This window comes from Arachis ipaensis, chromosome B6 (genome assembly GCF_059453495.1).
Source record: "Arachis ipaensis isolate K30076 ecotype BB chromosome B6, ASM5945349v1, whole genome shotgun sequence".
Classification (NCBI taxonomy): domain Eukaryota; kingdom Viridiplantae; phylum Streptophyta; class Magnoliopsida; order Fabales; family Fabaceae; genus Arachis; species Arachis ipaensis.
Window position 1 is genome coordinate 141,776,346 of NC_142441.1, and position 15,480 is coordinate 141,791,825.

A 15,480-nucleotide genomic window follows, 5' to 3' on the forward strand; every position below is an offset into this window, starting at 1 on the left:
AGTACTCTTTAATTTAATATTATTTTGAACTATAAATTTTTATTATTTATAACTCTATTGTTACTTATAATTAATTAATTTATTTATTTTGTCCTTTTTTTATAGGATCATAATTTATATTATACAAAATTTTGATAATAAACGTAGTATATAATAATTACAATTACAAATTTTACAAAGTCAAAATAAAAAATAAAAAAATAATACAAAACAAAATTAGAGTACATCAAAGAATAGAAAAAAAATCATACAGATAAGAAATAATAAAAATTCTATAAAACCAATAACATATATCATATGAACAAAAAAAATATAATAAAAAGTAAATAATATTCATATGAATAAAATCAAATAAAAAATAAAAAATTTTATATACAACATAAATACAATACGGTAAAAGATAAAAAAAAATTCATATAAAAAAATAATAAAAATATAATAAAAATTAATAAAATATCTGAAAAATCAGAGTACCATAAAAAATAAAAAAAATCAACAACATTTGTCATATGAATAAAAGAAATATAATAAAGTAAATAAAAAATCATATAAACAAAGCTAAACAAAAATAAAAAAATATACATATAAAAAATAATATAGTAAATAATAAAAAAACTCATATAAAAACATAATATAAGAAATCAAAACACTACATAAATAATATAAAAATATTTATCATATAAATAAAAAATATAATAAAAAAATATAAATAAAAAATATAATAAAAAACATAAAAATTAAAATATGAAAATGAGTACTAAAAATAATAAAAAAAATTAAAATATTCAATTTGCTAGTGATTGAAATAAATTTGAATGATTTTGATGAAAAAAATTGGAACGAAAAACTGTGAAGAAGTAGAAAGAACTAGAAAGAACTACTATGAAAGTAATAGTTACTAATATTATTTTTATAGAAGAAAATGAAGGATAGAATTGATAAAAAAAAAAATTTTTTTATGTAATTTTCTAATAGTAATAGCAACCATGAACGTGAAATGCAGAAGTTACAAATTTGAGCTTCTCCTAAACGTATGTCCAGTGACAGAATCAATCCTGTCTTTAGAAAAATAAAAATTGCCAAACACTAAAGTAAAACTTTCAAAAATTCAAGGGACTTCTCTCCTCTTCAACATGCCAAACACACCTAATTCTAATATTCATAGTCTCAACCAACTTTTCCAATTCTCCTACCAATATTAAGTGTGTGTTTGGATTACAGTTTGCAAACGGGAGTTTGCATAGAATTGATTTTGCAAACTTGATTTTGATGAAAAGTAAGTTTGTGTTAACGTGATTTATGTTTGGCAATCTTTATATCAAAATGGATTATAATAAAATAAATGTTGTTTGGTCTACTCAAAATCACTTTTAGATGAAAAATTACTAAAAGAGACATCAATTAAAATAATTTTAAATGTTATTCTATTATTTTATTTTAGATATTTGAATAAATTTTTTTAATTTATTTTATAATAATGTTAATATTTACTTACTAAATTAAAGTAACATATAAAAATTGACAATATAAGACTTTTTTTTGGCGTCCAACATTCATAATTTTATTAATACTTATGAATAATTTTTTAATTAATTTATCTTTTTTTAATGGGATCAATTAATCTATATTATAAAAAAGTTACAATAAAATATAATATATAAGAATTATAATTATAAATTTTACATCGTCGAATAAAAAATAAAAAAGACACTTTACATATTAAACATAAAGAACAGTAAACAATAAAAAAAATTCATATGAACTAAAAAACAATAAGAAATAAAAATATAAAAGGGAGTACTATACATTTTATAATATTAAAAAAAAAAATATATTTTATAATTTATTTTAGTGTCATTAGTACTCTTTAATCTAGTGTCATTTTGGACTATAAATTTTTATTATTTATAATTTTTTTGTTATTTATAATTACTATATAATAAAAACAAAAATAAAATACAGTAAGAAGTACAATAAAAATAAAAAATAAAAACAAAAAAAAAATTCATACAAACATAGTATATAATAACCACAACCAACAACATATATTATATAAATAAAAAAATTATAATAAAAAAATCAAATAAAAAATAAAAAATTTTACACACAACGTAAATATAGTACAATAAAAGATAAAAAAATAATTTATATAAACAAAAAATAATAAAAATATCATAAAAATTAATAAAAATAAAAATTTATATCAACAATAGTTGTCATATAAATAAAAAAATACAATAAAAATATAACAATAGAAAATTAAAAAATAACATAAAAAAATGATATGAAAAATATTTATCATATAAATAAAAAATACAATAAAAAACATAAAAATCAAAATATGAAAGAAAGAACTAAAAATAATAAAAAAAATTAAAATCTTTATCCTGACAATGATGAAAATAAATCTGGAAAAAAAATTTGTAACCAAGAACATACAGAGAAGAACATACAGAAAATGTGAAATTATGTGGTTATGTGCATCATTTTTATAGAAGAAATGAAGGGTACAATTGGTAGATATGGAATAAATTTCTTATCTAATTCCTTCAATGATAATTAACTTTTCCAACGTGAACCTAGAAGCTTGAATTTTTAGCTTCACGTGAACCTACGTTAGGAGGTGAAAGCACTTCTGGGTTAGAAGTTCCAAAAAGTTGCCAAACATGACAATGAGACGTTCAAAACACTTAAACGGACTTTTCTATTCCACAACGTGAACCCCAAACACACCCTAAGCTGTCTTAAAATTTTTCTATGTCAGTTGGTGATTCACTCTCTTGAATAAAAAATGATTAAACAATGGTGTAAAATGATTTATACGTGCATCAAAATCAAACTTTTTTTTCAAAGAATTATAAAAGAAGGTCAAAATTAAACTCTTGTAAAAATCAGCCCATTGTTTACAGGAAAACGATTACTAGTCCCTTGTATTTTGTGCTTTCTCGTCCAGTTAACTCTCTTTCCTCTTCTTCAAGTAATCACATCACAACTCTCTAAATTCCACCTTGCATTCAGCCAACAACTGTCGAAGAATCTTCTCGAGAAAGCGCGAAAGTTTTACAAATCAGCTTGGGTTCATTATTCCTCGATTTTATTCGTTCCTTTTCCGTCTGCCGGTAATTCCTTCCGCAAACAGTCCATTAATGCTTTTCATTTTGTTACTGTGCTCTTTTTGTGTATTTACTAATATAATGTTCTCTATACTGTGTATTTGATTCAATGCTTTACGCATAGTTTAAAAATCTATTGCTAGCGTGTAGTAATGTTTGCGAAAATGATTTTTGGCATTTGAGTGGTTGGGTTTGGTATTAGATTTGGATATATTCTTAATCTTGAATTATTATTAAGGGTCATTGCTTAGGGTTATGAGCAATCCAATAAGATTTCGTTTTTGTATGTGCTTGTGCTAGGATTGGTCTCCAAATATGCCCTATGAAAGCTATGAAATAGAAATTGCTTCCAATTTTCATGCCTTTTGTCCTGATATAATATAATTTATGCGTGCTGCTGCTGCTTCGATCATTCAAATCAAGAGCATGTGCTTTGTTTTGATGTCAAAAGTAGTAAATGGCATGTTCTCACTTCTTGGTTATCCTGGAGTTTTTAACCCGCCTAAAATGCAAATATGAATATTTTTTGCGAGGTGAATTTTTCTTAATTAATGCTTCTGAGGTAATCTGGGCTGATTTGAGTCTACTAATTTTGAACACTAGGTTTGAATCGGGTTTTTGCAGACGTTAATTAGACTTGGATGATGAGGCATCCTTTTGATTTTAATGCTACATCTTCAATTCAAGTACTCAACTCAATGCCTATAGAGCCCCTTTTTTGGGGGTCTCTTATACCTCAAGGTTATGGATTCAAACAGTGGAATTAGCCACCGATAGTTGCAGTAAGATTTGGCTGTCTATATTACATTCTTTGGATGTGGCCTTTCTCCGAACCCAGTATAATGCGGGATGCTTTGCACTGATATGCCTGTAATCGCGTCTAACTTCTGAGGTTGTTCGTATTACTATTACATTAGGAATTTAGGATTAAGATGACTCAAGTTTACTCTAATTGCCATAAGTCCCTGACTCCCTTGGTAGCTCGTCAAGGTTGCAGCCATTATCTTTGCCCCCTTTAATTTCTTTGTTGCATTTTTCAAGCTAAAAGTAACTAGATATCTGATTTTATATGTACATATGCTACAGGGGAAAGTCTTTTCTCAGAATTCTTTTTTCTAGTTTCATCTGTTGGTGTTTCTAACTGTTCATAGATAGTGTCGTCTTATTTCTTCTTTTAGAGTCTTCTTATGCATTGAAATCCATATTCTTCTTCCGAATAAAGTCAAGCAAACTATCTGAGAGTGTATTTCTTCTAAAAATTTATGTTTTAGTTACTTATTTTGATTGAAAATATGTTAAAAGTATATTCGTTGATGATCATTGAGTTAATGGTATGAATTTTTGAACTATTGCAATCTCAGAGAGCATGGACACTCAGAAAGGCCAATCTGAAAAGCAGTCTTTACCTACAACCAATCCATCTGTTGTTACTTCTTGTCGAAAGAAGAAGAACGAGGAAGCAACTTTCTTGGAGGATTTGAAAGATCACATTGACGAGTTCATTCATGCTTCTATGGATGAACACAAGACTTGCTTTAAGAATACAGTTCAGAAGGTTTGTCCTCTGTACCTAAAATTGAAAAATGCTTTGACAACCACAAGTCAAGCATCAAGAAGTAAATAGTAATCATGTAGAAGAATCAAAATTATTCTCATAGTTTAATTTTAAGGGATAACGTTGAGGACAATTCTATCTTCGTTTTTCCCCCCTCATAATTGTTGGTTGTTCTTTTACTAATGGTTGTCAAATTAGTTTTCCTAATTATTTGTGTAACATTTCTTTAACATTTGCTGATGTAAGTTGTTTTGCATGAATTTCAGATGTTTGGTTTATCTAAGGTGGTTGCTGAGCAGAACGCTAATGCTGCAAGAGAAGTTGAAAGTTCTTTGCATCTTCAGACAACTGTACAAGATTAGTTTTCTTGTAAAGGAATTGCATTATGTTTAGTTGTTTTCACCGATAATGTTTCTGAGTTTCACAATCATCATTGAAGTTGGTGTTTTCATCACCAATTTAGTTAACAAAATAAATGTATGCAATTAATTGCCGTTGTGGTAATCTAATTGCTCGTTGAATTGCATTAGAGCATCAATGGTAGAAGAGATTCATAACTGCTTTGAGATGTGAAAAAACTGTTAAAACTCAGGTCAAGGTGCCCAAACATAAAAAATAGTCATCGTTGAATTTGTTTTGCTAAATAAATGTAACAATTTTTTACTGAAACTTTTCCAACCCACTTCGGAAAAAATATTCGGCCGACGATAAGGATTTAACAATAGATTACATGCCAAATTACCGTTGTTCATTTAGGTTTAAAGCAATAAATTGTTCGACACTACATAACAAAATAATTGATTGCATACAATCACATCAAAAACATAAAGAATTGACCTGCTGTGCAATCTTCGTCTTCTAGTCTTCGCCAAGAAATATTCCTTTCGAAATAAATTAATAATGAGAACGCATTAATAGGCTTGGGTTAATGTTGAACGAACCTAGCAAAGAACCTTTAGAGGCAAACTCAACAACCAAAACTTGCATGATTATGGATGTAATCAATAATTGCAGGATTCACATGGACGTAACTGGAAAGCTGTTCGGTCTTGGAAGCGGAACTGTGGGGAGCCTACCATGGGATGAGAATAGGTTGGGACATGAGAAGGCTTATTGTGGAAGTAGATTCAACAGAGGTCTATGACATTCTGAGTCGAAAAGTTTCACTCGCAGAAGACTAGTGTCCTATTAAGAGATATTTAGGACATGATAAGGAGACTATGGGAGCTTGCTTTCAATCACACGTTACGTGAAGGCAATGAATGTGCTGATTGGTTGGCGAAAAGGAGCCTAGGAAGCAATCTGGGTTCATCTTCTTAAACTCACCGCCGCGTGATGTCTTTTTTTTGTTTCAATTGAAATGGGACTAAGCCAAGAAAAGAAAAACTAAGTACAAATTAATCCCCTGTTAAGAGATATTCAGGACATGATAAGGAGACTATGGGAGCTTGCTTTCAATCACACGTTCCGTGAAGGTAATGAATGTGCTGATTGGTTGGCGAAAAGGAGCCTAGGGAAGCAATCTGGGTTAATCTTCTTAGACTCACCGCCGCGTGATCTCTCTTTTTTGTTTCAATTGAAATGGGACTAAGTCCAAGAAAAGAAAAATTAAGTACAAATTAATCCCCTATTAAGAGATATTCAGGACATGATAAGGAGATTATGGGAGTTTGCTTTCAATCGCACGTTCCGTGAAGGTAATGAATGTGCTGATTGGTTGGCGAAAAGGAGCCTAGAGAAGCAATCTGGGTTCATTTTCTTAGACTCAATGCTGCGTGATCTCTCTTTTTTGTTTTAATTGAAATGGGACTAAGCCCAAGAAAAACTAAGTACAAATTAATCTCTTGTTAAGAGATATTCAAGACATGATAAGGAGACTATGGGAACTTGCTTTCAATCACACGTTCTGTGAAGACAATAAATGTGCTGATTGGTTGGCGAAAAGGAGCCTAGGAAAGCAATCTGGGTTCATCTTCTTAGACTCACCGCCGCCACGTGATCTCTCTTTTTTGTTTTAATTGAAATGGGACTAAACCCAAGAAAAATAAAACTAAATACAAATTAATCCCCTGTTAAATAGAGAGTACTTAGCCGTTTGTTTCTTTGGGCCTTGGCCCTTTATGTTCACCGAAAAAAGTGAAAGGAAGGATACTATCGTCAACTTATTAAAGTTATAAGGTATTTCTCTTTAACTTTTATTATTTAGGTCTTGCTTTAATAATTTTTGTATACTTGGTCTTTCTAATAATTAACCTCTCTTGGAGGTTCGTACTGTTAATTAATTTTCCCATCAAATTAAGTCTTATCTGCTTAAGTTATGTAGTTTTGTTAGCAGAGTGTTTGCAAGAAGTGGTATAAGTTGTTTGGTTAGGTCGATAAATTTAAAGGAAAAAAAGTAAGCAACACATATTTGTATATTTTTATTTCGTAATTTTTTTATTTCACTTTATTATGTTGAACTTTCTTGTTAAAAAAATAAAAAAGAAATGAAGGATAACTTTGCTTTGGAAGCTCAGAAGTATAGAATATGAAATTATAGTTCTGAACATGAGAGGAATTGTTGTGTTGGTTATGATTGTCTTAGTGATTGTTGTAGTTGTCTTAGTATGCAAATGGTGAAGACAATTTAGCATCATGTATCCTTGTACTTGTCTTAGTTTGCAAATAAATGAAAATTCCAATGTTTAGTCATAGTCATTTAATCATTCCTTTTCTTACCTTACAAAAGAAAGACAAAGTATTCAATTAGCTGCATGTTTAGAACAATAGCAACTACCACATCATTAGTGTTCCTCTTAGGTCATCTTATCTTGGCATGTCCTTTTGCCTCAAAATATTGACAAGTAGATTGTTGATAGACCCTCTTTAGTTTGGTGGTCTTTGGCTTCTTGCTTGCAACTTTTTATTAAAACTTTGTTGAACGCTACAATCATAGTTACATGAAATAAAATATGTAATATGTTATCTATCAAATATAATATATAGTGTGAGACTTTTTTGATACGCTTTACATCTCTTGAATTAAAATTTGATATAATCATAGATATAATTATTCTTCTTTTTACAAGGAGAATGCATTATTTCTGCTGATCTTTTAAGCAAGTCTCAAGCTAATTTCCGGAAGATATTTTAAGGTTTTTGTTCCTACATGAGCTTAAAATATTAAGACCCAAAACCACATCACAGAGAAAAACAGGCCAACTAGGAAACGATTAGTTAATGTTCGAACCTCATCTCTATAAATACCATCTTAACTCAAGTAATTAATCGTCCAATTTTTATCTACATTCTATCAAAATTCTTGCTAATTTTGTCATTGAAGTCTCTTGTAGATATTACTCAACCGTCGTCTAAAAGCACATGATTCAGACCCAACATTCTCATCTTGTTTCAGGTAACATCTCAAAATAGTTTTATTCTAGTTAATGCAAAGCTTCATAGATGAGTATAGTAGTGTACATGTTTTGAAGCAATTTTCCTCTTGGACCAAATTAAATTAATATGCCTTCAAGCTAAAGTATTTTCTTTATTTATTCTCTTGTGGCCATTTTAGGACCACCTAGATACTAGACTGCACCTAGACACTTTTCTTTGCGACAAAATTCTTATTGTATACTCTGCAATAATACCATGTCACGCGGCTCTGATACAAAACCCAAATTAACTAATTTTTAAGTACAAGAATATTAATTTCAACAATATATATATTTTATGATTAAGATTAATGACTAAAACTATTAAAATACTAGTATTTTTTGAAATATTAAAACGATTTCTAATTAATATTACTACTAGTCAATCAAACTCTTAACTAGTCTGCTATTCATACGGAAGGACCACATTGAAAGGGAATCATCCAGTAATGGTGGAGTTTATAGAGTTGCGAGAAAAGGACTCTATAGATAGTAGGTATCCTGGATATGATGGGGTCCTAAAAAAGAATCGGAATCCTCGTGAATCCAGTAATTATCATCCAATGATCATGTCCTACCCTACTACAGTATTACCCCCATTGCCACACATAGTGCCTTGGACGATCTAATGATATTGATTGATGATCATGCCACTTGACAATGTGCATGCACGTAAATAGATTCACTTAAACGCCGACAAAATTAACTTTTATGCATCAACTATGCCCTTTCATGGCCAAGTCTATTTTTGTATCACTTTTTAAATATTGTATTTTTTTCACAGTATTCTCCTAACTTGACCGAATAGGAATTAATTCACGCAGATTTGAGCTTTATTTAAGAATTTATTGCTGATTAATGTGTTGTTGCATGTATAAGGTGACATTTGAATCCCAATACTTATTTAAACGGACGAATAAACTAACCACTTGACTAATCCAAATTTGTTAAATATGAAAAATTATTTAGTCGGACATTTTTATGTGTATATTATTAAGTTTTACATTGTCTAAAATTAAAAACCTGTTAGTCTTTATAATTGAGAGACAATCTTTATTTCTTAAACTAACTTTTGTAATAAGTTAGGCCCACTTAATATCATATATATATATATATATATATATAGACACTTTTTATATTGGCAGTACGTGTTTATTTTTCGGACACATTTTATAGAACTATAGTGAAGGAATGAGGTTGATCGAATTGTTTCCACATGCATTGTTTCAAAGTTATCAGTGGAGCATGATAAAGATTTTCAACAAAGTATGATGCATAATATGGTCAACATATTAATGCTTGTGAATTCGTGCATCCTAAAATACCAAGCATTTTTACTATACTTTCGAAGATCGAATATACTAAGCATATTGGCCTACTTGGTAGATATTAGAGGGAAAAAAAAAGAAAGAAAAAGTTGTTTTAATTTGTCCATATATAGGACTGATGAATATACGTAAATACAAGTTGCTTAGCTTCCAATGGCTACATCACTACACCGACTTTTAAAATATGATGCTTTTATATGATTTGATTTGTCGTTATTCTAAAAATTTAAAATAATTGGATGTTTAGCATTCGGCAATGCTAGTGTGCCAGAAATGGTTTGACTGCACACCACACATGCAAGCCCACTACCACAAATATTAAGACCTTTTTTCTATTTTTATTTTTAATCTTTTCTACTTTTATAATTTTGTAAAAAATTAAAAAATATAATTATGTTTTTAATATTTTTTTCACAAATTTTTAAAAACAAAAGCTATTGAAAATTAAGATACTAAATGAAAATAGAAATCAATTAGACCATTATTATATTTACACAGTAAAAACTGACTTGTAGGAAAAAGAAAATGACACTGCATGCTAGCTCTTTCACTTTCCCCGTTGAGAAAAGTAAAAAGAAATTATTTGTTGTTGCACAGTTTCGTTCTTGCTACACATTCAAGAAGAAGATGAAAGCAAAATTAGAGGAGAAGAAGAATATATTAAATGTGTAGAAGATTTTAACATGAGTTAATTAACAAGATAATTGACCACTAATAGCTATTGCTTTGACTTTTTGATACATTTGGAAAAATATATATCTAGACCTATTTTGTGTCTAAGTACATTGATGTTTGGTTGAAACTCAGATGCAGGAGTTAAGAGCCGTTGGATGAAAACTTAGTCAAATTATCTAACGATTCTCAGTTATCAACTTCACGTGAAGTCTATTGTACCTGATTTGTTTTCACCTTGATATTTAAATATATAAAAACAAAAAAATCAAAGTGACAGTTATTTTAAAATAGAAAACAAAAATAATTTATAATTTGATATTTTACAATTAGAATATTCCATGAAAGCTTAGCGTTGTCTCCTACCACAGCAGATTCACTAGGTTGGACCCGCTAAGAGACCATGCAAAGAAGGGCATAAAAATAAAGTTATATAGGCTTTAGCAAATCTAGTTGAGGAGGGAATTTTCATATACGTTGCCAGTATCTGAACCACAACTCGAAATTGTTGTTTATTGGTAGTTTGCTTGGTCGTGACCATATTCCACTCGATCCATATTTGTATCACTGTTTGGTACGGTGTTTTCTATTAACTACTAATTAAATTGGGAAAAAAAAAGGTTAGGAAAAGCTATACTTTATACCTCTATCAAACACTTCAAAACGTTTCAGTTTTATCTTTGATTAAAATTCAACAAGTCAATAGTTTTTTTTTCAATTTTATCCTTCTTCATTTTTCATGGTCTTCTTTTGGAGTTTCAATTCTCTCTCTCGTTACCACCACCTAATGCAATACTTGAGAAAAATTATGAAATGAAAATACCGGATTATTTTTCTTGAGAATCAACCTTAACAACAAAGAAAAAAATTTAATAAAAAATCGTATTAGTGAATATGATAATGTTAAGAAATAAAAAAAATCATTTAAATTTATTTTATTAATATTTGTTTATTGTAAAATACATTAAATAAAATAAAAAATAGTAAATTTTAGTAATTTTTTATTAATATTTTCTTGTTATCAAATATTTTTCAAGTTACACTTCAACTGCATGCTGACCAAGCAATTGAGGAGTTTATCCTACAGCTAGCTTGAATCCACAATAAGGTCGAAAAAGACGGTAATATATGTAGAGAAGTAGAATGGTGAGAAGACAATATAAGAAGGGATTTGTTTGTTTAAATGTGGATTCTCCCATATTGCTTTCCAAATTCTTGGTCCTGCTCTATATTCTGTGCAAACAAATAATTCAAATTCTACTTATTGGTTTGCCCAAACATTATATTTCCTCTTCTTATAAATAGGAACACACATTACCATCCTCTCTTCAAACATCATCATCAGCTTGGAGTCTTATTCAATTGAATAGAGCCTCGCTTTCATTCAAAAACCTTCTTATTTTTAATTACCATTTTTTCACCATACACTATAAATATAATGGCATCGAGTTCAATGTCGTCTTCAGGGTCATGGAGTGCCAAGGACAATAAGGCCTTTGAAAGGGCATTGGCGGTTTATGATAAGGACACCCCTGACCGTTGGTACAATGTTGCTCGCGCCGTTGGCGGAAAAACTCCCGACGAAGTTAAGCGCCACTACGCACTTCTCCTCGGAGATGTTGGCTACATAGAATCAGGGCAAGTGCCATTTCCAAAGTACAAGAAAAATGGAGCCTCTAATTAGCTCAAAAAGGTCAAAGTAAGCATATTTTAGTAAATTCTTGAATCATGCTATTTAGCTAACCAAAAGATGTTAAAACTTAAAAGACTATAAGAATTTGTTATTTTTTTCTGTTAGCTAATCATCAATATTTAAAAAACTAACATCAATATTTAAAAATAAAAAATATTGTTAAATTATTAAACTAAAAAAATTAAATTGATGATTGAATAATGATTAAAATTAATATAAATATTGATGATCCTAATATTTTTCTTTTTCAACAGTTTTATAATCAATATATAAATAATTATATACAGAATTATTTTAAGATTAATTAATAAAAATTAAATAAGAGAATTTTAGGCTAAGAAATTTAGATATGAAAGTAGAATGAATGTTATACCTTAATTTGATAATTTTTGGTTTTTTAAAACTATGGGAGGTACACAAATTGGACCTTTAAAAAATTTGGAGTACACAAATCGGATCACAAATCGGACGGTCGAAGCACAGAAATCGGCCGATTTGTGTATCTAAAAATTAAAAATGAGAGTACACAAATCGGAGCACAGACGGTCTAATTTTTATACCTCTTAAAAATTAAAAATCAGACGATCCGATTTGTACTCCGTACATTAAATCATCCCACGTTTTAAAAAAATATCACAATAAATCATAATTTAAAAAAAATACCATTATTAATTCAATATTAAAAATAAAAAAGTGAGAATTTTAAATTATTTTAATTAATTTTTTTTATTGTATTTTAAATATTATTTTTTAAAATAACTCTGACAACCTTTTTCCTTTCTTGTCTCCTTCTTTCGTTGCAGGCCGGGAAACCTGAAGCTCAATTGACCAACTGTCATTGACAAGTGACAACAAAGAATTCATGCATTTTTTCTTTGCAAAGCAACATTTATAGGACCATATAGGTCAATAGGTGTAATTGTATTGCAAGTAATATAGCAATGGACTATAGATCATATATAAGAATAGGTCCATGGATTCCCCGTTCTAGTTTAATTTGTTATCCATGAAGCAAGGATAATCAAATATTCTACTTCAAATCATTAATAAAGATGTAATTTTTTATGCACATTAAGTGTGTTTTTTTCTACTTTTAATTACTAATTCATTTGATATTTGTTGGATATACATGATTTTTGTGTTATATTGTATTTTAAAAAGATAAAATATAATTCTCTAAATATATTTAAACACATCTAATATAAATATTATTACGTATTGGCATATAACTTTATTATTAATCTAGATATATAATATATATTGTTATTTTATTAATTAGTATAGAAAAGTATCTTAAATATTTATATAATTTAAAAAGACGTTAAAACATTTAAAAAAATTAGTTTATATTATAATATTAATAAAATACACTACAACAATATAGATTATTTTTGAGGGTTATAATGTGTAAAAGAAAATTAAAATTTGTCAAAAAAACAAATTTTGACACTATTTTAACTATGAAAATATGTTAATAAAAGTTTTGTCAAAAATAGTATTTTTAACATATAAGTGATTGTGAAAAAAATTTAAATCTTATTTTGATAAATATTGGCTGTCAAAAATAATTTATTAAAAAATTTTGAGAACATATTTCTGTGATACTTATTAATTGTCAAAAATATTATTTATTTTGACACTTATTAACTATAAAATATTCTCAACAAAAAATTTTAATAAAGAATGAGATGAGATCTTGAAACTAAAGAATAAATTGAGATTTTAAAAATAAAGAATGAGTAGTATAATCTTAAACTGAGAGCAGTGTGATGTCAAAATTAACAGAGCCAAAGAAGAAGAAAAATAGTGGAGTAAATTGAAAACAAATGAGTGTCAAAATTGAGGAGTAATTTTCTACGGTCAAATTATTCATCAAGAAAACATAGAAAATTTGACATTTGTAATATTTGTCAAAAATATATATTAATTTTGACATTTAATTATGGTGTTAAAAAATAAAGTGTCAAAATAACTCTATTTTCTTGTAGTGATATTAAAATATTATTATATTTAACTAAAAATTATTTTATATTTTATATATATGACATATTTCTGTATAGTTGTATCTCATAAAAATTAAAATTAGTATGCTTAAATGTTCTATAAGTGATATTTATATTTATATTAGTGTCAATGCTTTATAAATAATAAATTTGTTTATATCATCGGCCAAATGGTTAAGGCTCTATTCTCATGTAAGAAAGCAAAAGAGATATCGAATAAAAGGCTCATTACCATAGATTTTGTCAACAACAACTCACTTTTTTTTTTTTGTCGGTCACTTTAGAGTTTGATGTTGTTAGCAATGTTGTGCTGAGAAATTTGGAAATTCAGAACAGGATGATCTTTGATCCCTCCAGAAGCAACTGTTTTCTCTTTTATTCATGTTTTGACGGTGTATTCAAGCTTTAGTGAACTTTAAAACTTTTTTTTTTCTTTTGCTATATGTCCTAACATAGACTCCATTATATTTTGCTTCGATCAATGAATAAAATACATCTATCTTTGAAAAAAAATTCCCTTCTTTAACAGGCAACTAGAGAAGATTATATCAAAAGCGACAGAGATTAACCTACTCGACTTATTTGGGACACGGATAACCTAACTACAAGACATGGGTTAACTCTTCATATAACAAAGAAAGAAATCAACTACTTCCTATTATTTTCTATCTCTAAAATTATAAAAAAAAATTATTATCTTAACTAATCTAAATTTTAGTTAGGATAAAGTATATATATAATTTCTTTTAGTGTTTGTGATTTTTTTAAAATATCTCTAACATTTAGTTGCTTTCAATTTTGTTCCTAATATTTTATTTGTGTCAAAATTACTTCTAGATGTTAATTCAATATAACATGTTAGGAAAAAAATTAAAAAATTTTCGAATTTTGACACAAATAAAAAACGTTAAAAATAAAACTGAATGAATTAAAAACGTTTGATATGACCAGTAAAGTTGGTTACGAGTTATAGCTCGATAACGTACCCACGATTGTAACCGAGCATTAATAATAATCAGCATTTATTTTCATCCAATAACGTCGGACATGCAGTTAATTCTCTCCCCAGACGTTACGACTCAGACAAAACAATCAACTTCATCCAAACAGATAAAAGGAGAGAAGCAGGAACGAAAAAAGGTAAGCAATCTTTCCAAGAAAAACTTACACACATATATTTTTCTACTGACTTGAGCGTCGGAGTGCCTTTGCAGGTACCCACCTCCTAGGTTCTTCCATTGCCGACATAGTTCGTATTACATCTTGGAAGTCTGCCGACCTTCTCAGGAGAACGATCTATATCTCGGCGAAAGCAGGCAAGAACATTGGCGCCCATCGTGGGCCACAATTTGAGATACCATTTGTTGTAAGCCCCAAATTTCTTATACTCTCTTATGGCTGATGTTCCTCCCCCTACCCATCCGAGCTTTTACGGATGGTGACCGAGCTTCAACAAGCAAACCAGCGGATGGTGGAGGAAAATCAGAGAATGCAAAACCAAATCGCGCAGCTAGTTCAAGCTCGCCTGGAACACAATAATGAGGATCACGAGCAACATGGAAACGACGAGCGTCAATCACTACCAACCCATGTCTCTGAGACACCACAGAGCAACAATGACGGGAACCATCAGAGTGAAGGAGTCCAACCTGATGATGAGGAAGAAAAGCTTGACAATTCTGCAGGGCCATTCACAGCTGACA

General features: G+C 29.0%; 1 protein-coding gene and 1 pseudogene across 5 annotated transcripts; both read left to right on the forward strand.

The window, feature by feature from the left end:
* Positions 1–2,882: 2,882 nt before the first annotated feature.
* LOC107605252 (uncharacterized) lies at positions 2,883–5,225 on the forward strand. Of its 3 annotated transcripts, none has more exons than XM_016307062.3 (4): positions 2,883–3,119; positions 3,717–4,005; positions 4,475–4,668; positions 4,935–5,225. In XM_016307062.3, exons 3-4 carry the CDS (start codon positions 4,480–4,482, stop codon positions 5,028–5,030), a joined length of 285 nt encoding a protein of 94 aa, XP_016162548.1. In that variant the 5' UTR covers positions 2,883–3,119; positions 3,717–4,005; positions 4,475–4,479; the 3' UTR covers positions 5,031–5,225. The 3 variants fall into 3 exon arrangements, with proteins under 3 accessions (XP_016162548.1, XP_020960703.1, XP_016162547.1); XM_021105044.2 differs by having other exon boundaries at positions 3,738–4,005; XM_016307061.3 differs by lacking the exon at positions 3,717–4,005 and having other exon boundaries at positions 2,886–3,119.
* A 6,203-nt stretch (positions 5,226–11,428) lies between these two features.
* On the forward strand, positions 11,429–12,822 carry LOC107648482 (protein RADIALIS-like 3 pseudogene; annotated as a pseudogene). Of its 2 annotated transcripts, none has more exons than XR_001621944.3 (2): positions 11,429–11,780; positions 12,578–12,822. The product of XR_001621944.3 is annotated as a protein RADIALIS-like 3 pseudogene, transcript variant X1 (transcript). The 2 variants fall into 2 exon arrangements; XR_015885984.1 differs by having other exon boundaries at positions 11,429–11,774.
* The last annotated feature ends 2,658 nt before the right edge of the window (positions 12,823–15,480 follow it).

Bases quoted from the DNA above. Each gene is read 5' to 3' on its own strand.
- LOC107605252 (XM_016307062.3), top strand. From the start codon at position 4,480: ATGGACACTCAGAAAGGCCAATCTGAAAAGCAGTCTTTACCTACAACC. The intron at 4,669-4,934 runs GTTTGTCCTCTG...CATGAATTTCAG, and splicing joins TTAAGAATACAGTTCAGAAG to ATGTTTGGTTTATCTAAGGT.